Genomic DNA, 24,918 nt, shown 5'->3' with positions numbered 1-24,918 from the left:
AAAATTAATTGTAGGTACTGCGCATCGCAGTTGGGACGGTCGTCGGTCGGGCGGTCGGTCAGTGCAACGACGCGTCTCATTGCGTCACTGCACCGCATCGGCACTCGGCAGGCGGCAGGGCAATGCACCTTGCTTCGCGCTCACTGCTATGCCCGACCGACGACTAGTGCATGCCGTCTCGCTCCCTCGCCCACTTGTTCTATCCTCGCGCGTGATCGATTACAGGCAATCAACAGCTGATCGTCATTACACTAGAAACGTTATCCAACACCATGCGAATAGTTGTAACGTAATAACGTAAACACATTTTTACTCGCAAATTTTATGCCTGTATTAAGCGTGTTTAGATCTAAACTAACATCATTTTCTCTGTTGTTTTCCAGTGGAGTGGCGGTGCTGAGTCCGACGGAAAGCGGCGGCTGCAGCGGTAGCGACATCACTGAGCCGCGCTCGCCACGGAGCCCTGAGTCGGGCTGCAGCACGAGCGAGGAGAGCGCGGACGCGCGTATGCCGCCTTGGGCGAGCGATCCGGCGCCGCCGGGACAGAGTCCGCGCCTCGCGGCTCAACCCGCGCCTCTCCGCCGCCCCAACCCACCCATTCATCGCCGCATTACCGAGTACTTTAATCATAAAATGAAGCCGCAGAACGGTCTCAAGCGCGACTCCAATACGGTCACTAACAACGGTGACATAAAGAAGAAGTGCCTACCCAAAAACGGTGTCACCCATGATCTCGAAAAGTACATCTCATACTTATCGCAAACACTGAGTCCGAAAGTCCTGCTTGATGTCGGAAAGCAAACTGAGACGACGAGAAAACCAACAAGCCAATTCACGCCGGTTAGCGCGAACGGTTCTAAATCTGACTTACCAAAAACAACTCCACTAACTACTCAGTTGAATGGAACGAAAGAAAGCGCTAAAGTTAAGGGCAACAAGGGGGCGCACACGATGAATGGGTTTATGGAGATCCGGCACGGGATAGAAGCCTACAATAAAGAAAAGAACATGGGTTATTTCAACGGTGTGAATGACAATAGGAAACGAAACTCAAAATTGGCTCAAGGACCATCATCCAGTCAAACAGCAAACTTAAACAAATCCAAGGTTCCAATACCGGCGTCAAACGAAGTCGTCGGAATGCGTATCGCACCTGCAGTAATCAGTCGGACACAAAAAAAACCATCGCCTGTAAAACCAGACTCAACGAAATTGAATGGCATTGTTAGCTCGACAACCAAGCTAGATAGTAGAATGAATGGAGTCACGTGTGGTTCCAACAACTTAAATCTAATAAATAAACCAACTTCAACTAAAAAGGAGTCGGTCAAAAAGAATACGCAGCCAACTAAAAGAACAAACCGTAAATCATCAGCCTGTATCGCAAATAGTAAAAATTTAACTTGGTCAAAAGCTAACAATCTGAAACAGGTACAACTGCAGAAGCAAAATTGTACAAATCCAATACAAAATCAAATACAAAATCCACTGATAAGTACACCTGGCGAAGCGAGTCCTGCACCAAAGATGAATATGCCAAACGGTGTTCGTCAAGTCTCTATGACTGTTAATGGAAATCTTGGAAATATCAATGTACCTGTCGCTAATTTGCAAAATTGCCACCAGATCAATCTTTCACAGCCCTGTAACGGCACAGTAACATCCAATAATTTACCTTCATTTGTAGCTGTTCCCCCAAATGTGATGCTGACTACATTGCGAATACCTCAAAATGGTTTACCAGCACAAAATTTAAATCAACAAGGTAATATAAACGCATATAACCGATCAAATGTCAACGTCTCCAGCCCAACGAAGTTGAATGGTCAATTTGTTTTTCCACTGATGCAAAATATTAATGGAACTGTATTGCAAATACCGAATTTAATGGCAAAAATGCCAAATTTCGTACTTCCTCAAACACCACAGATTGGTTCACAGAGACAAGATCATCTACAAAACCAACAGGCTGCACAATTTCTGTTTAATGGAACCTTGCTAAAACTAGCGAATACGGTGCACCCTACGTACACATCCGCTAATAAACCTGGCCCTGTCACTAGTCATCCAATACCAGTGATGAACAAAAATATGCCAGGATTGCAGGCTGTCGGAATGACCGTTCAGCAAAAGCCTAATTACACTGTAAACCTAAGTCATCCTGTTTTAGTACCACAACCTGGATTTATCGTGACTTCTGTGCCAAATATAAACGTTAAGGAAACATGGAGCTACACGAGCACTGGTTGCACACCATCTTCGCAAATAACATGTTCAAACCCTATTGTCCACCACCCTCCTCCTATCGTTACGAACTTTACTAATCAACTGCTACATACGAGCAGTATACCTATAGCCCCAGTAAAGCCTCCGGACAACCCGATTCAGGGCACGGAACCGCCTAGTAGTACTGTTAAGGAACCTGAAATTGATGAAGTGAACAAATTTAAGTGTGATATTCCATGGCTGTCTAAAACTGTTAATAATAATATTGTTCCATTAGATTCTAATAAATTCTTATCGAGGCCTTTTGCACAAGTAAGTAGTTGTTCGGGAAAGCTTGAAGAATTTAAAATTGTAAACACGGAGAAGGAAAACATAGAGAATGAGATACAAAAAGATGATTGTAATGTAGAGAGTACATGTGAAGATATGAGAAAAATCGAAGAAGTTGCTAGAAGAGAGGAGACACTGTTTACACAAATAACTGTTTTAAAGGATGTTTCTTCGAATGTTCAAAATACTGTGATAGAAGCAAATTTTTGTAGTGCTACCACAGAGTCGTCAGAATCTGGCATAGGAACTGATAAATCTATTGACTCACCGAGCGACTCGCAAGCTAGTAAGGAATGTGACGAAGATTCTTCGTTATCTCTTAGTATAAGTGTGAGCTCAGTAGAAACGCAGAGTAGTCAGAAAAGCCCAATTTTAAAGCAGCCCAAAATATTGCGCTTTCCGCCGAGAATTCTTACGAAGCCTAAAAATGATAGAAGGACTTCCAGCACAGATACGACTGGTGTCACAATCTGTTTATGGGAAAATTGTAAACGGGAGTTGGAGAGCGATACGGACCTCTTGGAGCATTTACAGGTAATTGAATATCAAAAGCGTTTACTATACTTCCTAAGAAGAAGCCAGTACTAATTTTAATAAATCTGTTGCTTCCCAGAATGTCCACGTGGAATCTCAGGTGGGAAGGGAAAACTATGTCTGCTTATGGGAACAGTGCAAAGTGCGCGGCAAACCATCGTGTTCAAGATTATGGCTGGAAAGGCACACGTTATCGCACGGCGGGAACAAGCCCTTCAAATGCATCGTGGACAGCTGCAACAGAAGGTTTTCAACTCAGGTACAATTACGTTCCCTGTTAGTTGTACATGTTTGTAGGAACCAGAATGCAGATCGCCAAAACGATTCTACAATGACGCGCTCATTTTAAGGGACTGCAGAGGGAGGTTTTGTTGTCTAAATCGTTTTGACGGTTTGCTGTTTTGATTTTTCCAATTCATTTTTGATTTTTGGTTATATTTATGGCTCCGAAATGTAAAGGTAGAATCCGTATTTACAGGTTCGGAGTTATCGATATTGTTTTGTCTTTTTTGTGGCTTTCTGTCACCATCTCAAAATTGCTTGATTAATATTGAATATATGAACATTCATCTGTAATTAAAATGTTCTTCCTCTTCAAATCAAATTCTATTTGTTGTTGCGGATACAATTAAATTGATTTCATCAATCATTTTTGAAATCTAAACGTTATGACTCCTCATCTCCTCAATTTCTTTGTTGATAAAAACTCAAGACTTCAGATTAATTGAATAGTTGGCGTGAATCCATTTAACGTGGTACAATCACTATACTGTCGATTTAATTTCCTGGCATTGTTTTTATCAGACTGAAGAAGAACTTGTAATTTTCTGATGTATCAGAAAACATGGCAAGTTTCGGTCTGTGTATGTCTGTTATATGTAAGTTTGCCGCTAGGGACTTAGAGAAATTGATTGTTGCATTCTTATAAGGGTCGATAAAGATGTGTTGTGTTTTATGTTCTAAGGATGTCTACTCTGCCACCACCGTGAAGTACCTCAAAGCTCCGCTTCAATAATTTTTCTCTCAACCATTACTTCTCGAATTTAATTTACAAGTTTCTTATAATATACTAAAATCGTTTTGATTTTAAATGAAGACATTCGGCGGGTTCCCATTACGCTGACCGTGTTCCCGAACCGTTGACACACACAGAAATGTCAGCAGTATTGTAAATTATATGATGCTGTTCACATTTATCTGGGAATAAGAAAGGATCCGGGTGTTTGAATGAATTGTCAATTTTTTTGACGGATTGTACAAACGATGTTCTGATTCCGGTTTCCTTTTAATCACCCGGTCCGGCGTAGTAGGAAACCGTTTTTCAAATCTGGAAAAAATGCGCGCATCGAATGTATTAAATCAAATGCATGCAATTCTTGCAATGTATTGCGAGAATTCCTGATTTTTTGGTTCGTTTTTCTTTTCTTCCATCAACATACAACGATGTCTTGGATGCAGTGCTCACTCTCGGACATCTGAAACAAGTATAGTGTTAAATCTTACAAATGTAACGATGACTGAAAATAATTCGTCGCATTTTGACAGGTTTTCGTGTATAATATTTTTAAGTTATTCCTTTTTTTGTTGTTTTAAATTTCGTGTGAATCCTGTTTCCAATAAACAATTTTTTTGATTGAAGAGAATTTCGGTCAAGGATTTCAGTGAACTTAATGCTTATGAATTTAAGAAATTGTTTAGTCTGTCATTTATTTTAATTTATAGTATTCTCTTTCATCTATAAGTGGCTAACAGAATTCACACGGTGCAATTTCCATCATATACCACTAGGGTAATATGCTCACAATCCGACATTGTCTCAATTTTGTCGATGTCTTCCTTCACAGATCCTGCTAGAAAGGCACGTCAATAACCATTTCAACGAGACGTCACCTAACACTGGCAACGGGAAGAAAACCACAGACAGTGCTGCCAAGTTAATCCGACGGAATGGCAAGAAGCTGCGGTACAGAAGACAACCTTGGTCTGGTGAGTAGCACCGCACTACCGCAGACGAAACATTTCATTTAATTATCGCAGTATTTTAATCAGTATGTCAAACTTTTCTATAGTAACATAACGCAAGCTTCTCAAAGTGAAACTTTACCGAGCGCGGAAGAGATTTTCTTGGTGAGGCTGAAATCAGCGTTAGTCTTAAAACTAGGTCAGATGGGCAAGGACAGGAGTGTGCTTTTTAAGAAGCCACTGTAAACTTTTTTCATTAGGAACATTCTTGATCTTTAAGTTTCGTCTTTTCTATTTTCTGCGTATTAATTCTCAGAGAGCCATTATAAACTTAGCATAATGTGGGAATAGTTATACAGTATGTTATCACGATGAAACATTTAAAAGGTTAGTTCTAGTTGATGTGTGCAAAAAACACTGCACAACTGCCGTCGTTATTTATAGGGCCACATAATAATTTCGATTACAACTTACTAATTCAGTACAATCCTGTTACATTAATAATACTAGATTTAAAATAAAGTTTTTGCGCAGCCACTGTTAAAATTAATTAATTAAACGAATTTCTAAAACATTACTTTATTGGGGATGCTCTATATTATCAAAAAAAAAAATTTGACAAAAAAGAACTTACTTTATTATACAACTAAATAGCAAGAAATAAATATTTTCTACAACATTTTGAAGACGGTACTAAGTAAAATGTAGAAAATTACTTAATAGTTGTCAACATTTATATTGACATTACTTATGGACATTGTAATAGACCATAGACCACATACTACAGATTACAGGCCACAGGACCACATTCCCCAGAAAGACGCACTATAAAAAAAATATTTACAATTTTTATATACTTTAATGTCATGCACAATGAAAGGGTATTCATAAATTCAAAGAACACAATTATTAACAAGGCCCGTAGGGATTCTATTGTAGACTAAAATGGTGTTTATAACGAAGGCTGGTGTTGGTTGCAGCGCGCATGTTCGACTTCTTCGACTCTGGCATGATGGAGGGGCTCTCGTGGCGGCTGTCGCGTTGCACCCGCTGGCGGCTGGGTGGCGGGTGTCCGCTGCGCGAGCCTGCGGGCCGCCACACGCTCACGCTGCACGCCGCCGTCTCTGCCACGCGTTACAACGCGGCGGAAGCGCGGCGCGAGGCGCTGCTCACCTACTACCCACCCGATGTGTGAGTACTGCCTTATTATTGCTGCCTGAACTGACTGATAAGCGTGACTCCGCTGCCCAAACCGGCAGCTGCCACGCGCTCGCGCTGCCGTCGCCGCCGCGCGCTACATAGTAATCCGTGACCCCATTCGACCTTAAACACACACGGCTGATGTTTTGGTTGTCATTTCGTAGTTACCGTGGTGACGGCAGATCAGAATACAACTGTTACCATCCCTCCTCTTCCTCCTTCCTTTTTATAAAAACTTTGACGACTCCCTCCCTACCTCGCGCAACTTTGAGCGCTGTGAATTCAAGTAGGAGGTCCCGGGTCCGATTCCCGACGGGGAATTTGGGTATTTATTATATCTGAAACTCTCTAATCCGGTCTGTTGGCAGGCTTTGGCCGTGGCTAGTTACCACCCTACCGACAAAGGTGTGCCGCTAAGCGATTTAGTGTTCCGGTGCGATGTCGTGTAGAAACCAATTAGGGGGTTTGACTACCATACTCCCTACCATCCTATACTGCATCATCACTTACCGCTACGCAAGGTTGCAGTAATGGGCTAACCTGTAGTGGAATAAAAATAAAAGAACTCTGTACAGTCATTTCTCTATCTAGGTAATCAAAGCTGATTGTATGGTTGACACTGGGTATTTTTTGTAACTTTTAAATCTAAATATCCCTTAATTTTTTTTATTCAAAAATTATTTTGTATGTTGGCCTATCATGGGAACTTATGAATTCATTCGTTCATACATAAATATATATTGGTGTAAGGTTTAAAGTATTATAGTATAGCTAAATGTATTAAATCAGAAAAAAGTTCTGGAACAAGGGGTTTAGTTTTATATGTCCAACTAGCTATATGTACGTTCTAAAAGATTGAATTATTTTGTTTCTGTCCGTACATTTTTATTTTTAAGAATTTAAATATTCTTAATTAATGTGATTCATTATTTCAGGTAAGCATTACGATTGATGCGGCGTAACGTAGTACAGAGCATTTTTACAAGTTTCCATCTTTTATAATGGGAGTGTGGTTCATTGGATATTAAATTGACATAAGTACTAAAACATATTTCAATAAGTTTTTAGGTTCAAACAAAGTATTTATCACGTCAAAAGGTTAAAGTTTTAAGAAGTTTCAATTGGAGTAAATTTAACTCACAGATTTTTCTCTATATTAATTAATAAATTAATTGATCACTTATCCATTTTAATTCATAATAAGAAATGTCTGTACAAAGCAATTAAACAAGAATTCCAACACCATCAAACTGTTGATGTCGTTTAAGTTAATACGGAATTATGTATGATTCATGGAATCTGTTCAAGTTCCTTTGCTCTTTTTAATATAGTAGCAATAATTTAATCCATAAATAAGTTGATTTTCAATGCCTTCGAATATTTTGTCATATAAAACTTATTAACTTATGCAATTTCCAGCACAGGATTGAGGCTCTGTTATAGATATGTTTGATTAAAACAGGTAACTGGCAAGGTGGGTCAGAAACTGTTTTAGCGGACAATTATTTTCATCCTTAAGCTTGAAACTATTAGATTACTTTTAAGTTTGCTTTATTAATATCTATTCAGGTTTTGTCAGCTTTCATTTAGAAAAAAAAATAGAAGCTTTTCTTTATATTAACATCTAAATGTTTGTTTGGATATTTATTCAGTTCATTAACCGATTTCAAAAAAGGGGGAAGCTCTAAATTTACCGTTAATTAGTGTTTTGAACAAGTAGTTTTGCATCGCACAAATTCGTAATTAGTCCAAAATTTTCCAAAATTTGAGTTAATTTTTAATTTTGTGTGGGGTTACTATTGTGATTTCTTCTGTGAGCAGTGTTATTTTAAATGAGAATTTTATACGACAATCGTCCGTAAAATCGGTATTTATAGTTCTTAACCAAAAGAGTTTATAATATTAAAATAATACTTCTCAAAGCGATTGTAGTAAGCCCTCTGATTACCTTAAGTGAGTGCCATAGAAATCTTTATAATAGGCCGCCAGAACTGTCGCCGAACGGACCCTCCCAGCTACCGCACCACTACGCGCTTGTAGTCATACATTTATGTTTTTCATAACAGCGTACACTAGTGACTTCGGAACGGCGTAAGAGGAAATGTAGTTTAAGAATTAAAGAAAAAAAAATTAAAATTTAAAATGTTAAAATTCGAGTGCTCTGAGTCTCGTTCGCGACGATACTACATTTCTATTGACTTGTTATTAAGATTTCATTGGTAAGTGCATTTGAAAACTTTCAGTACAGGCACATAAGTTGTAGATAAATCAATATCATCACTCTTAAGTCACAAGAACATCGCGATTAACTAGAGATGCCACGGAATGTGGACGCGATCCTGAGCGTATTCATATTCCGGTACTGGGCCTCATAACATATAGATTCAAATACTAATACGCCCTTTGTAAGAGGACGCTGGCTCACGCCGTAAGCCCGGCGTCGGCTACTTCAAACACTTGACAAGTTTTGTCACCCACAATGAACATTGGTGCGTTGGAATTTGGAGGATGCAGATGACCAATACTTTTGATTTTGAATTTTCGTTGTCACATTATTGTATTGAATGAAAGAAAAAGACTTGCAGTGACTAATTACAGATCAATAAGTCTGACCTATTCAATCTATCATTTTTAATATACCGATTTTAAGATCGTACAACGTAATTATTTACACCGATGGTATATTTATAAATGTTAGCAACACTTTCTGTTTTGGCGATACCTAGATTTCCAAAAAAAAATTACTGATTTATTTTTTGCAAATTGTCTTTGAAGTAAAAGTGATGCCAGTTTAACGTGGCATCTCCGGTTAAAATCCTTTAAGCACTTTTATTGAAGTCCTTTTTAAGTTTCTGAGTAACGTTCTCTATTTAAGTACTTCCTTCTCGACGTGATATTGTAAGTATTTTTTTTCCCTTAGAGGATTTTGTGCACAGATCCAAAAATAAGGAAACGGTATCCTTTGAATTCTATTGAACTCGTTGCTGTTTTAGACTTTCAAAAAGATAAGGAACAATTACGCGTGATATTTTCTACCGATGTCACTTGGTTTCCGTTCAAACTAAACACATTTTGTGAAAGTAATAAGCGTTCCAGTAATGCCAATGAGTAAAAAGGAATTAAAGTATTATGATGAAGATCTTCAGAGTCATATTACTCCTAATTAATGCAATAAAATAAAATTCCTTGCCTAAAAACGGAATCTCGTTGTTTTTAAAACGTACTTTTCGTGAAATGAGCTCTGTGCAACGGATCCTCTATGGTTGTCATTAAAATTGTCATTTAATATTGCATTTTTGGTGTTAGGGGTCACGTGCATTATTTATATATCACGGTATTTACCTAGGAACTTTATTGTTTTAGCAGTTACAGCGTATTGACAAAAATGAATATAAGAAAGCGTTTCCGATACAAAATATAGTATGCAATTGATCCTTAACATAACAACTTATATTACTTTCAATTAGATCAAAACTTTACTATTTATAGCACTAAAAATAAGCTTTTATTGTTGTGAAAAATAATTATGCATTTGATTTTACAAAAGAAAATAATACGCTTGATAAACCAAACCATCCAATCTCGGCCACACAGAAGCAATTCAAACAGATGAGTTGCTAGCATTTATAAATTAGCGAATTTATGTTTTACAATTTCTGACTTAGTGTACTAATAAAATATGTCAGAAAATTTAAGTAACATTCTATTGAATACAAGTCTGGTTCATAGAGAAAGTCCATCTTATAGCAAATGGGCAATAACAATACATTTTGCAATTTGTCCTGTTAATTTGATAACGGCTAGTGCGATTGCCCTATTTAATATAAAGGTTCGCCTATTGTATTAGTGTGATACCTATACGCCCAAAGTCACAAAATGTAGTATTAAATCTATCCGTAAGCTATACATTTATTAGTTAGCAACGTTGTTATTGTAGAAAAAATCCAACTAATCAACAGATTACAGATAGATTGAATATAGAAAATGGACGTTTGTAACATGGCACGTCATGAATACGTAAGCTAGATCAGTACACTTCACTACAATAAGAAATGGCAACTCGAAGACGTTCTCCATTAACATGACACACTGCAAAAACTCTTTGTAGTAAGCTGGATTTGACGATGAGACTATGAAATCACTAGTTTTTGCTAGCAATTCGAAGGGTTGCTTGCCCAGTTTTGTTGCTACTAACCTAAATCCTATCACACGAACTGAGACACTAGAATAACTCACCTGTCATTTGTTGAGCTTATATTTGTCTTTAGTAAGCATTAGTTGGCATGATCCTTTTACTCGTACATCCATTATAGATAATAATACTGTAACTATGGGCGTTGCAACCTATTGAACTGCAAACACACTCCCACGATCAAAGTTAAATGAAAACAATTTTGATAAATTGCTGTGTTAACCATTTGTTAACAGATGGTGCGGAGTTTCAGAATTGTGTTTTTGCAGTCACATTCTGTGTGGCGAATTGCCTGCCACGTATTAATATGAACATTTGTATTCCAGGATCGATGATGAGTGGGTACCGGAGCACGAAGTGAGAAGAGTGAAGAGGGTGGAGATATGCAACCTTCCCGCTCACACGAAGGTGTTACTGTACGAGCAGTTCTGCAACTCGTATCGCAAGACTCCCTCCCCACCGCCCACGAGGAAAGCGCCCGTCGTGACGTCACAGCCCGTCCGGCTATTGCCAGCTCGACAGTGCGCATCCTCAAGGCTCCTAAGCAATTTAATAGCGCAGCAGAAGATAAAAGAAACGTACAGCTGCAACGCAACCAACATGCCGATGGAATACAAGGAGGACGATAGAAGCGAGAAGGTTGAAGTCAGCGGCGCGAAAAAGAGGAAGATGGGAAGACGGTACGGCGGCAACTCGTTCTGGCCGTGCGGACGATAATTAAGAGGTTTTCTGGGCTGTGCTACACTATCGTCGTGGTTTGTTGTGTAATTTTAATGTATTATACGCTGTGGATTTCTTTCTTTTGTAATTATAGTTTCAGGGAATGACCGTCTCTATTTGACGGGGGTATTTCGGATTTTTGGAAATTTGACGAAGTTGTGTCGACGGATATATTGGTGGGCGCGGCAAATTCACGACGCATAATGTAGTACCGTCCTAGACAGATGTTGATTCTCCGGCGGGTGCGTCCGTAGCGGAATAAACATTGAAAACAAGACTGATTCTTACTTTTTATAAATTGATATTGAATGGTACCTACCGCCTCGGGGTCGGTACCGGGCGAACAAACTTGTATATATTTAGGCGCAAATGTAAAAAGGTTAGGGTCGAATGTCGGAAGGTTAGTGTCGGCGCGCGACGTGTACATTAGGCGGTTTAGTTTAATATTCGACTTCGGGATCACCGGAGGGTAGCGGACGGATTAGTCTGAGTAGACGTAAGTTAGGTTTTAAGGAGATGACGACCAGCGATAAAGCATCACTGCCAATTGTAAATAGTATAGTCCTATATTAGTATAGTTAGGATGCGATTTTATTTCGGGCTTAGGTTTCCGCCTCGTACGGGGCGCGGTTCGCTTTCGCTTACGAGGGCCAGCGGGGGGTTTTGATGTTGTTTGGTTAAGCGTGATCGAGTATCACCAAGTGCCTCTATATTGCACACCCGGGCTGTCCATAAACTATCACCTCAAGGAATCGAGGACGTGAAGTTTAAGATTTGAAGGAGTGACATCTAACCGACACCCTGCCTGACGCGATCTGTTGATATAATTTAGAACGCCCGACTAGTACTTTTACAATTACAGACGTATGGCATTGGGTTCTGGCCAGAGATTGATTGGTCGACATCCGACTATATGAATCGCTCAGCGAAGTCGTATCACAATGGGTTGTTGGTGAGGTGTTTCACGGCATTCTGAGGTTTTATTTAACACACTTGTTCCATAGTGGAAGGCAATGTAGGTATATCAACTATTGATCTTTGCTTTCTGAATGGATAATGCGCACGTACATGTTCTTTTAATCATTTATATCGAAAGAGAGAATTGTGTGGCTGCAAATCTTCCATTAACCCTTACTAGGGGTAACTATAAATTTATGAATTATAAGGGAAGAGTTCTGATGGAAATAAATGGGACGTATTTTATGGACAGCCCTATACCATAGCAGTGTTCAATTTATATCAGGTTTACCGCGTAGTCATATCAACGCAGATAGTTTTAGAATACAATTTTAATGTTGTATACATTATGCTCCATGTATATTCGAAGTGTTTTGACGGAATCAACAACTGTCTGTTTTTGTCCATCGATGTTTTGTCGCATCATGCTTTGGTTAGTATTATATGCGAATATAGATACATCCGATATATAATATTAATAGATATTAAACATAATTAATTTAAAGTTACAGAATGTTATAAAAAAGGAGTTTTTTTGAGGCCACTATTGACATTTCACTTACTAACTTAACTTAATATTTACGTACGCACGCACAGCTATGTTAAGTCGTGCGACTTAACAAAAGTTTTACATTTGAGACACATTCTTACTCATCATCAACGGAGTAACGCTGATTTGCCAAATTTGTATGAAGGTTAAACTTAACATAACAATCGATTAATTTTGATCGCGTTACACAATGTACAGCTTTGGTACAGTTAGTGAATCTATGTCTATCTATGTCAAAAGTGACCTTTAAAAGGAGCTTTGCGATGAAATATTATAATATAATCCTTAGATACTGGCAAATATTATAATATAATCGTTAGTTTTGGCAATCTAGCCAAGTGTGATGCGGCATGTAAAATCACTGCCATTTGAAGTTGTATATTTTAGGTGTATTCGAACTTGCATCGACAACTTAACTATTAGCAATAAACGATTTGTGATAAGATACTTGAATAGTTAATCGTAAATTGACAGATATTAATTGACACGCTCAAGATGTTTGTGGACGTGTTTTTTTTTGTAATACAATTCAATGAATACTCTACGGCTGTTTTGTAGGATAGGGGAATGAGATTTAAGCCATAATTCAGATTGGAAGGCAGCATTTCCACTTGAGGTGTGTGAGGTATCTGCGAGGATGTTAAACTATATGACCGTTTCCAAAAATGTATGTAGCGAATGAGATGCGCGTAGTAGCTTACCGAAACTTTTCTCTTAATTACGCAGTATTTAAAATAGTTACGCTGTACAGGACACAGCTCATCCCAAGCTAAAGTGCTTATTTAAAAAAAATCTCTCGTATGTACGTTATGCTTCTTGGGAGTTCATTACAAATGTTTATACGCCTTTAAATCAATTTTATCTGAGCTAAACAATAGACGAAGTCAAATAATGCGAGGACATTCCTCTTTTGGGAATGGAACAGTTCGTGAGATATCAACCTATTTATGAGTAACCGCGTCACCGGTCGCCACTTCCGGTGTCATGCTTGCTATAGTAATGATAATAAAAATAATAGTTTTTATTTGCTCAAAAGTACAATATTTTTGTTAAATTATCCTGGACGCCCAAACTAGTATATCCAGTGTCTTGGGGGACTGAATAATAACATACATTTGATTCAGTCCCTACACGCTTGCGCCGCGCGCCCCGTGTCTAGCATGTAAAAACTAAAAGTCATTCCCATAGGAACTTGTAATTCGGAGAAATTCATTTTCATCTGATTTTTATAAACGCAAAAAGGAGTATAACTACAAAAATTGGTCGCTTTCAGTTTTAGAATTAGTAATTCTTCCACAGCGAACCTATCATACCTAGTGTTGCCCAAATGCAAGAACAAGACGAGACTTAGCCAGTCTTGGTCTTGGTCTTGCGCCAATACACCTGGTCTTGGTCTTGGTCTTGGTCTTGGTCTTGCAGCAAGAGTCTTGCAAGTCTTGCAATTACCTATTAGTCTATTACTATTTATTAAAGTTTACTTTAAATCTTAGAAAAACGTATTAGAATTGGAACATTGTGAGCTTGAATTAACATAGCCATAGTAAAGATCAAGCAGATTAATAAATAACTGAAGATTTGATAAGAAATTCGAAAAATCAACTGACCTATATGTCGTTTTCCATGGAAGTAACTGTTTCTTAATAAACATTTATGATTTATAAGCTTACATTTGCTAAAACATGTAAAAAAACAAATTAATTACAATAACTTGACTGTATTTTAAAGAACAATACTTATCTGTCTAGAAAGAGATTGAACCCTCAACTTATAAGAAATTTAATAAAAGAGTTTTACGATTTATCATTTATTTGAATAAAAAATAAAATACAACACAAATCAACAGCTTTATCATTAGGTTATGATACTTTATATCAATTCTTTTGACCAAGAATTAATACAAAGTAACCATCTGGCTGACTCATCACTTAACCTATTTCTATGTTTTCTAATTACTAATGATGCTTTAGAAAATAACCTCTCAGCAGGTACTGAAGTTGCAGGTATTGAGAGAAAATCACGGGCCGTTTTCGATAAAATCGGATACTCTGTCTCATGCGTCCTCCACCAATCTAAAATCACCAATCTGAAACTTATTTATTCTTTGGAACACCTGTAGGTACTCTTAAAATTCGAAATTATTTTGCATGAATAGTGTCAAATGTTATGATTTCGGCGCGGCGGCAACGATTGTTTTAGATTTCAAAAGAAGCCGCCGGCGCGTGTATCATAACCATGTACTTCCGAAAAGCGGCAAATTTCTTTGAGAAGTAAGTACAAAACCTTTGATGCCGCATTATCAAAGTGCCGATGGTTAAAACATAACTATGCATGCACTCAGTTTGATTTTAATAGATATTTTTTTATTCGCTATGTTTATGGTATTAGTCGTAATGCACATAGGTCCAGTTTTTCATATTCTTTGATATAGTTTTTTGCGTCTCATAGAATTCCTAAGCGTACCTACCTACCTATACACCGAACTGTTACACCTAACTACTCCGTGAAATAGCGCTAAGTCCTAGCTGCAAGACGCAAGAGTCTTGCAGGCTATGTCTTGTTCTTGCTCAAGTCTTGCACGGTCAGTCTTGGTCTTGGTCTTGCTAAAAATACGCGGTCTTGTTCTTGGTCTTGGTCTTGCAAAAACGCAAGAACAAGACCAAGACTGCAAGACCAAGACTGAATTTGGGCAACACTAATCATACCTCTTGTAATACAACTGGATAAATTATTCCTGCACAAATGACAGATGATATATTGTCCCTTTGAAAAGTGCAAAATTTGACATACGGAGTATTTTGGAATCAATTATGCAAAGTAATTCAAATTTTAGTTCTTTTTGATAGGTTTTCACATCGCTCGTTACACTCTCATCTCTAGTGGGAAGACTGCCTTATGTCATAATCCTTATAGTCGGGTTATTATAACAATCACTCTGGCAGATACTACGATATTGGCATAACATATAATTCTGTTAAAAATGCAATAAATTAATGAATAACTTTAAACCACGAAAATACAGAAATTACAATACAAACAATTCAACACAATACCTACAATTTGGCGACCTTATAACTACATGGCATCTCTTCCAGGCAATCTTAATTTCAGAGAGAGAAACATGCCTTGACTTTAACATAAGTTGGCATACTTATTAAATACTTGGTGATACCATAAAAATCTAAATATAGCAAATCCACTTCGAGGTAGTTTTTAGACATTAAAGGCCACACAAATTAATGTCGCATAACTAAACAGTGTTATGTCGCACTTTAATAAGGCAGACTCTGAAAACACAGAGACACTTAAATCTTTTAGTGGGCGCTGTGTGTTTGTTGTTTAGCTGTGTTAAGAAAAACTTATTTACATTTTTGAATGGTTTGATTTAATTTCCATTTTTTATTCCATTGCTATTAAAACATGTATTGTTGTTATGAACACAGCGTTGCACTGTTTTATAAATCGAAAGTAATGAAAAGATCAAGTTGTTAGGATATTGACAGTTCGATTGTAACGATTAAAAAACTGCATAAGTTTTGCGACGTTATGCCACATCTATTTTGAAGATCTTAGATGTCTGGAGATTACTTCAAAGTCGCTTGTATCCTTTTTGTTTATCTTCGTCCAATTTGTAATCGTAATTCAAATGTTATAGTCTAATAGAATTATATATAGCAGCGTGGAATTTAAATGCGTCCGCTAGTCCGCATTGGACTTCTATGCTTTAAAACCCGATGATGGTGATGAAGAGATATTCCTATAATAGCCCGACTATAATAACTGATATCAGTTACTTTTGACTATGAAATATTTTTTACCATATTCTACAGCAGTTTTTGTAGTAAAGATTTAATCGAACAGTAAGAAACAGTGCAGTTAAATTTTTCATTCCAGCCTCCAGTGCTAAGAGTTAGATTCAAATGGCATTTTCTTATAAATGTATTGTAAGATGTAGTATGATACTCGTGTACATTGATAATTAAACTCTCTGTGCTAATAAAACCTTCCATCTCGAATTTAATTACCGACTTATTATACTTGTATCATAGTAAAGTGGAATACTCTCATGCCTTGCCTTAACACATTGTAGGTGAAATTATTATTTTATAAAAAGGATTTTAATTTTGTGACAATTCATCGAGAAAAGAAAAACTATATTAATAATACAATGAATTCATGTTATTTTATACCTATTATTTTAAATTAAGTAGTATATTTCTGTTATTTTTAAAAATAGCATTCGAATTAGATTTAGCGAAGCAATTCGTTTTTTTTCAATTAGGGCATCATGTTTTAACCCCGTTCTAGATGCCGAGTGTGAGTTTGTCTACCTATGTCCACCTATTCGTTTGCGTGAAAGTAAGATAGATGACGTTCTTTCGATTGCATACAAATAGCAGTTCTATTTGTATGGAATCGATAAAGCGCCATCTAGTATTTTATACTGGGAAACAGTATTGACAATAGATGGCGCTTTCGATCTGCGCGAAAGGGAAAAACATAAGACTTTCTCACTTCAAATATTAGTGTTGACTTATAACGATCGTCGGATCGGGAAGACGAATTGCTTTGTTGCTTAAACGTGACGAAGGACTTACCGGGAATGTCCGAAGTTTAATGATAACTAGACAGTTATGATCACTTTTTGATGGCGCTTATACAGACGTCAATGCCTTTTTAGTCCTAAGGTATAAATGGATGTTAATGGATGCTTATACGAATATTTTATGACTTACAAATTGCCAACTAGAGTTTCCCAGTCTTTTTGGTCTAAGGAGAATCTGCATTAAAATCAGTGGACGAGAACGTTTTAAAAGAAGTTGTACATTAGGCTCCAATGCTATACTAAAATATTTGTATTTTTTTATTCATAAGCAATTTTTTTAAATTATTTTAACTGCTTGAAAATAGTTTTACAAGTGAAACAAGAGTATTTTCAAAAGCTAATTTTAAATCAAAGAATTCAAAAATAAATTATTTTTATTTTGAAACTGCCTTTGTCACTAGCTAACAAAACTGCAAACACCATGGAAATGAAACATTGAAACATACACTGAAATTTACTTGCATTATACTTTTTCGTCATGACATTGTATTGGCAAAAACGTATAACGTCGGTGTATGTGATGAGAACTCCAGATTTTAAACGTTAATGCTTTACTTATGTAGATACATAAGTAAAGTACGTATAAGCATTCAAATTATACAAAATTGTGTTCTGTGCTCACGCGATCTCGCTAGTATTTTTAGTTAGTGCGTCTAGGTGTTAAGTTAGGACGAATTGCGTCTTTGACGCGTATAGACGTCTCTCAATGACGTCCGCTTCTCAGGTGGATAGGAAAGGGACAGTTGTATTGTTGTAGGTTCATTTAGCCCCCTTTAGCGTAATATGTAAATTGTTGAAGGTTTTGGAAAGTAAGCGAAGTACTTTAAAGTTAATCGTACATAGGTATTTCTTGTACTCAAGAATGAGTTTGTTGTAATGCGCGATTAGCTTAAAGGAAATGTTGCCGGCTAATATTAGGACGCGTTCAGACTGTTTACGGAACTATGTGTGAAACTAATTACGTAAAGTGTCAGTCCGGACGCGGCCTTAGGGTTATTGACTATTAATAGAATATCTGTATAATGTATATAAAAATAATATAATGTTAATTGAGGCATATATTACAATACTTTGGCTCTAAAATTATATGTTTTTGTAAAAAATATATTCTGATAATAAAATTTCATAAGGTTATATAATAATTTTATTCAGTTAGTGCATTTGTAAATTTACAAGAATTTTCAAAAAATAGTCAATCACCCTACGCTGGCCAGGTAGTATGGGAATTTGTAAAGTGGCTATTATAATAGGAAATTGTAACTTGAGTACGTTCAGGTATGTAAGAATTAGCTATCCTTGTCACTGTGTAAGTGAAGAGAAGAGAAGGCAATATGCAATCTTGAACATACTCCTAGTAGGTATGGACCCAAAGAAGCGTTAGGAAAATTTCAGTAGTCAAAGTTGGTGCCTGAGTGTCGGAGGTTCGATGGCAAATGTATGTTGTTTACTTATGGTCTGTTTCGATGTAATTTGTAAGGTAATATTAATAAAAAAAATGAAAAATCTAGCTTTTCGATTACAATTTTTGAATTTATCGAAAGAAATATATTAAAAATGACTAATTGATAAAAATTTAAAAGTGTAAGGACGAAATTAGACATGTAAAGATTTTGATATGTCTGAAAACAATGTTGTAATATATTGATAAAAATTAAAACTGACAAGCAATAAATAAAGTAATGTAGTAATAGAGTTTGTTTACTTTTGTATCGAATTAGATTGAAACAGGTTATACGTATAGATTCTTTTTTTGGAAAGCTTCCAATGTACTGATTATTTTTTTAAATAAATTTAAATTCGATTAGATTAATTACTTTTTTTTTCGTCAGCACTGATGGTAGTGCCATATTTTATTGGCTCGCTAAACTTGTGTAAACTAATTTAATAGTCAAATTCGACACCAAATTCATAAAGACAAAATTGTATTTTTTGTACGTATCCGACTTATTATGTGGACTTGATTTGATCTCAATTTAATTGGCAGTGAAACGGGATTCTGCGTGATTGTTTGTGTGGCGTTGTCGGGCAAGGAAATGGTGTCAATTGAGTCTTCCTTCACTTTAACGGCCCATTAGGTGCTAACTGGATTACATCTGTAGGTATTGTTAAACTTATCGCCTTAAACGTGTTCACGCCGCTTAGAGCCGATGTAAACCATTGCCTTAACGTAAATAAGCAATAAATATATTTAGATGTATCGAGGAGACGCCATTTTCTTGTCATTTAACGCGTATTCTAAAGTTGTGACCAGCTCAACAGTCATATTTTGGTACTTTAGCGTAAACAGTTTGGCCTATACAACGCTCGAGTACAAATTTTAATTTTTTCACTTATTTTTAAGAATCTCTTTTGGAAACTTTTTTGAATAATGATCATGTCGCCCTAAGACTTTGATAAGAAGTTTGTTAGGCAGATTAATATTTTGTGATCGTCCGCCTTGCGAATAAATTATATAGATACATTTGTACGCGATCGTGAGATAACAATATATATTTATCACTGCCACAATCAACGATGTTGTAATTGGAAAGAGGTAGATAGCTGTATTTAATGAAAATGGATGTCATATTAATATCAGGCTGTTGATAGAATGCGTTCTTGACAGGTCGTGATCGAACCGACGATGTAACTATGAAATGACGTTGAATTGATGATAAAAAAAATTTCTCCTGAATAACCAATGGTTATCGTTAAAATCTATTATCATTTTGTACACTTGCATATAAAATCTCATTTGGCGTTAATTCATTTTGAAATAATTAAAAAAATCTGTATTTATTTATTTGCTCTAATTATTAATTATTATAGTTTGCAATGAACAACTGACAGACGTCAGGAACGCATTCATTCAGCGGTCGGAATTTATAATTACGTCCAACTTGCAAGTGCAAACAGGATGGCATGTCTTTTGTCTCAAGACCTAGGTGGCATTATCTGACGTACATTTTAATAGCTAATTTTACGTCAAAGATCATGTAAAGAGCGTTTTTCTCGTGCCGCTTTCCTACCTCTTTTTGACGAAAACATTGGCCACAATAATTATAGTCATAGTGAAATTGTTTGAGTGCGAGAGTTACGTTTAGTCGCGTTCGAAGGCGCGTGCCTTCATCTTAGACTTGCTCAGCAAAATAAGTCTTAATTTAAGTTACTATGTAAATCCCTCTCTGCGACGGAAGTGATCGATCAGTTGTCAGTTCTGAGCAGTGTACCCTGAGTTTAATATTTGTACACTCGCAATCGTAGTCGTTTTCGGGAATCGAAATGCTGTAATGCCAGAGTAAAATGGAAGTTCCCTTTTTAGTTTTTAAGTTCAAATTCGTTTACAGCCACTTTTGTAAATAAATGCCCAGTAGCACAGAAAGTGTGACTATTGAAATAAGGTCCGATTTACTTTGACTTTAGAATGTACTACTCTGTAAATGACGTTTGTAAAGTAGAAAATTTCCATTATGTTTGCTATTCTAAAATGAGTTAAGGTTCATATTACTTTGGCGTTATAGTGTGCGAGTAGACAAATGTTGTGCTAAGGGTAGTTAATGATCGATGCGTTCCTCGATCGACTGATACGCATTTCGTAGTTCCCTGTGCGCGGATGGACGGACGATGTGAAGGCGTGAATCACATTACGGCTGCGGGTGCCGAGAGCGACGCGTGTACAAAACGAGTGAGCCTGACGAGCGGCGCCGCTAGACGACATTAGTCTTGAGATTGTAGAAAAATGGTAGACAAATTGCCGCGTCCACGTCAGGCTTCACTGTGTAAATAGTTAAGTATTTATTGCTAAGTATTATATAGCAGAGGTAATTTGCTTCGCGCCTGGGTGGATTAGTGAGGCACCGCACGCGGACCGGGCCGCGACCGGCACGTAGCCGGTCCGGCCGCTCCGTGCTCGGTTAGAGTAGGCGAGTTGTCTGTCAACATGTTTCCTATATGCGTTGCGTTTATTATATGAATGTTCCCCTTTATTGTAAATGTTTGACCCATAGTACTATGTGGAGCCTGTATCCCGAATAGTGTGCACTTCTTATATTCAATTTGTAGATATTTAATTATATATAGTATAATGTTTAAATCATTATTATTTGCTTGGACCCTCGATGGTGGAATCCGAAAGTTTTAATTATAATTTTGACCCACGCGCGTGGGTTATCTACCTCAATTAATTTATCACACATTTGGGCATAATAATAGTGAATGTTACGTTATTGTCGGACCTTGTAATTTGTTCAATGTAGTGATTGTAAGATTTTTTAAATACAATAATTTGTCCACATGTCACAAGTACTGTATCTTATATTAAATAAATATTGTATGATTGATTATAATGTGTTTTATTCAGCATGTTTATGTTTTGCAATTCTTTAGCTTCTATTTTCATTAAGTCATAATAAGTTTTAGTAATATCATCGATATACTACGGGCCTCATAAGAAGGCTCAGAGTCACTCAGCGGGCGATAGAAAGAGCCATATTAGGAGTATCTCTACGTCATCAAATCAGAAATGAGGAGATCGGTAGAAGAACTGGAGTTACCGAGATAGAGCTACCGACATAGAGTTACCGACATAGAGATACGACTTTAATATGTTGATGATTATGTCCTACTTCTAGGCCCAGGCCTCCTCTGTTATGGCAGAGTGTAAGGCAGAGGCGTGCACTGGGTTTCTGGGTACAGCAAAATGAAATAAAATGGCAAAACTCTAATACTATACGAGTTACATATAAATTTTAGGGTAGGCAGTGCTTTTGCGCATGTATGAAGTGCACGTCACTGGTGTAAGGTATAAAGCTTAAACCCACAACGCTATTCAAATGCGGATTTGGGTTATAACGATTACTAAAAGCTGCTAGTAGTATAATAACTGTAAGTTTAAGAGCTTCAAATTCCAGACTAAAGACTCCTAATAATACAAATTTGAAACTAATGATATGCAAACCAGTGTGCTAATGAGGCGCCATAAGCTACAGTCATACATCGCAGTTTATTTTAACAAAATTAAATTAAAAACTGTATTATATTTTTAAGCAATTGAATATTCTTTAATGATGAACGCAATCATCGTGAGGAAACCTGCGAATTCTCCACTATGTGCTCAATGGTGTGTGTTATTAATGAGAAAATATGTTTGTTGTCTTGGTATTTCACGCAGCAACGGATCATGGTCGCACCACGGTACGAACGTGATTTCTAATAGAAGTAGAGGTATCGGTAATCAGGCAGTGGTTTTTTTTTTCATTAGTGAAAGTTGATTAAGTAGGTTGATGGAAACTTCATTATTTATTATCACGTGGGAACAGTTTGTTTTCGTAGGATAAAGTTTAGCTTATATCCGTAGGTGCAGAAGTCATTTGTGGGATTGAGTATATTCTTTTATAATCTGATTCCCAAGGTAATTTTGGACCTTCCAATGCATAAGTTTAAACAATGTGTTAAAACACATTAATAAATCGTGGTTACTACACGATTGATGAATTTTTTAACGACAAGCCTGCTTGAAAGCAGGCTCCGCCCTCATCTCGCACAAGATAGAAATGTTATTATATATACCTTTATATTTTTTTATTGTAAACTGTAAGATAATGTTGAAACGAGAAATCTGCTGAGTTTCTTGCTGGCTCTTCTCGGTGGAATCTGGCTACCGGTGGTAGAGTCACTACAAACAGACTGACTTGACATTTCGAAAGTGCTTATAAACTGGGCCTACTTGAAATAAATGAATTTTTCTGTCCATTTCAACTCTATGAATGCTTTATAATCCATGCTAGAATTCAAGTTAATAGATTGCTTATTTAGGGTTTCATGCAAGGACAATGAAAGAAACACACTTTCGCATTACAACTTTAAATAAATAGTTAGGTTGTTAAACACGAACGATGTCAACAGCGTATGGGGATAAGAATCTTCAACAGATGCTGATGACCTGTTGTTAAATCATCATCCTATTGCGTAACTACTGGGATAAGTAATTGGTTGATGAAAAAATGTTATTCGAAATATTCATTTGGAATTTGATGGTAAACATGTACTACGTATTGCAATTGTGATATCATTTTTAGGAAATTGTATTTATATTACTTAAGGTTGGCATATCATAGTTACTAAACATGTCTCATCATCATCATCGGTCCACTACAGGGTACGGGTCTTCTACCACAATAAGAACGGTTTCAAACGAAAGAAAGAACGAAGGAACGAACATGACAAAACATGCTTAGTCGCAGTCTACGACATGCAAATCTTAATTCACTAAGTATACATCACTACTCAATCGCAAATATATTAAAAATTAATAATAATTGTAATTATAAGAATGTCATATGTACACTTTGATAGAATTATAAGGTGTATTAGCTGTATTTCATAATCCAAAATAAGAAAAAAAAAATAAAAGTCCGAATTAATGTTTCGTGGCAAAGAATTCTTTTACAGAATAATAACACTTATCCACCAACCAGTCGTGTAATTTAGCTTTGAACTTCATAAACGGTAACTCTTAAAAAAGTTTTTGGTAATTTATATAAATCGTTATCATACATGTGGTCCATGAGTTGGACTGTTTACCATGCTGGCCCAGTGCAGATTGGTGGACTCCACAGAATATTATACAGAACTCCTGGATGAGGTTAACCGATTTGATTTTTTTTTGTATAGTTGTTACGCAATTAGGTACTCCGCAAATTATTCACCGAATTTGTTGATTCTTTTTTTTGGTATTTCATACGTCAGAGGTGAAGATCTATTGGAGGGTTCCTGAAGAATCGAGGGAATTCTTCAAATATTGTAGGAACACCGATTTGAATATTTTTTATTGTAACTAGAGCGTTTTCTTTCGATGTAGACCAAGGATAGCCACCGACACTATATATTAATAAGCTAATTACTAGTTGCGCTACGATTATGGTATAAAGTAAGTAAACCCACTAAAAAGCGTGAAAAAAATTATGTGACAAAAAAGAACCGACCTTATAAATCAACTAAGTTGCAATAAATGTAAAAAGTTACTAGATCGGTACTTCCCTTGCTTCTATATAAAAGGTTTATATTATATTTAACTTTGCACCGACTTAAAAATGTTGTAGAATATATTTATATCTTGCTTTATAGTTGGTAAAATCGTTTTTTAATTTAAAATGGGGTTGAAAGGTGTTGAAAACTACGAAAGTAGGCAAAAAAAGGTAAGTTTATGTAACTGGGAAAATAGATATCGACTAATTGAAAGGTTTTTTCCAGTAGAATGCACTTTCATGACGTTCTGAATAAAAGAAAGAAACAATAATAGTTATTTTTAAAAATGAACATTCTAGAAAATAAATTAGTAGCTATATCTAAAGTGTAGGTAATGAATTTCACAGGAATGAGGTAGGTAGGTATTTTATATGCAACGTGACTGTGCCTTGTTATACGAAACTGTGTAAAATAAGCACAATTGCGTTAGAGGTGACACGACATAGTATAGCTATCCTATGCTTTGAGGACCTCCCTGGCACAGTGAGCGCTGTGGTTTTATGAGTGAGGTCCCAGGTTCAATTACGAAAAAAAATTGGTTGCCTGTAAAGTCGGTATACGGGCGAAAGTTTTACGTGACAACGTGATAATTTTAATGTGAATATTCATTCGTATAGTAGGAAGAAGGATGAAATAATA

General features: G+C 36.5%; 1 protein-coding gene across 2 annotated transcripts in view; it reads left to right on the top strand.

Moving 5' to 3' along the window:
• LOC120623670 (zinc finger protein jing) overlaps positions 1-13,550 on the top strand; it is a 223,513-nt gene extending 209,963 nt beyond the window's left edge. For both annotated transcript variants that reach the window (XM_039889837.1, XM_039889839.1), the window contains exons 2-6: positions 384-3,090; positions 3,170-3,349; positions 4,935-5,076; positions 6,033-6,243; positions 10,771-13,550. In XM_039889837.1, coding sequence (XP_039745771.1) covers positions 384-3,090; positions 3,170-3,349; positions 4,935-5,076; positions 6,033-6,243; positions 10,771-11,161 — 3,631 coding nt within the window. In that variant the 3' untranslated portion in view covers positions 11,162-13,550. The remainder of the gene's footprint in view (positions 1-383; positions 3,091-3,169; positions 3,350-4,934; positions 5,077-6,032; positions 6,244-10,770) is intronic.
• Positions 13,551-24,918: the final 11,368 nt, after the last annotated feature.

The sequence above is a fragment of the Pararge aegeria genome, chromosome 5, assembly GCF_905163445.1.
Source record: "Pararge aegeria chromosome 5, ilParAegt1.1, whole genome shotgun sequence".
Taxonomy (NCBI): domain Eukaryota; kingdom Metazoa; phylum Arthropoda; class Insecta; order Lepidoptera; family Nymphalidae; genus Pararge; species Pararge aegeria.
The sequence above is the reverse complement of the archived record's forward strand: the minus strand, read 5'-3'. Positions and strand labels throughout refer to the sequence as shown.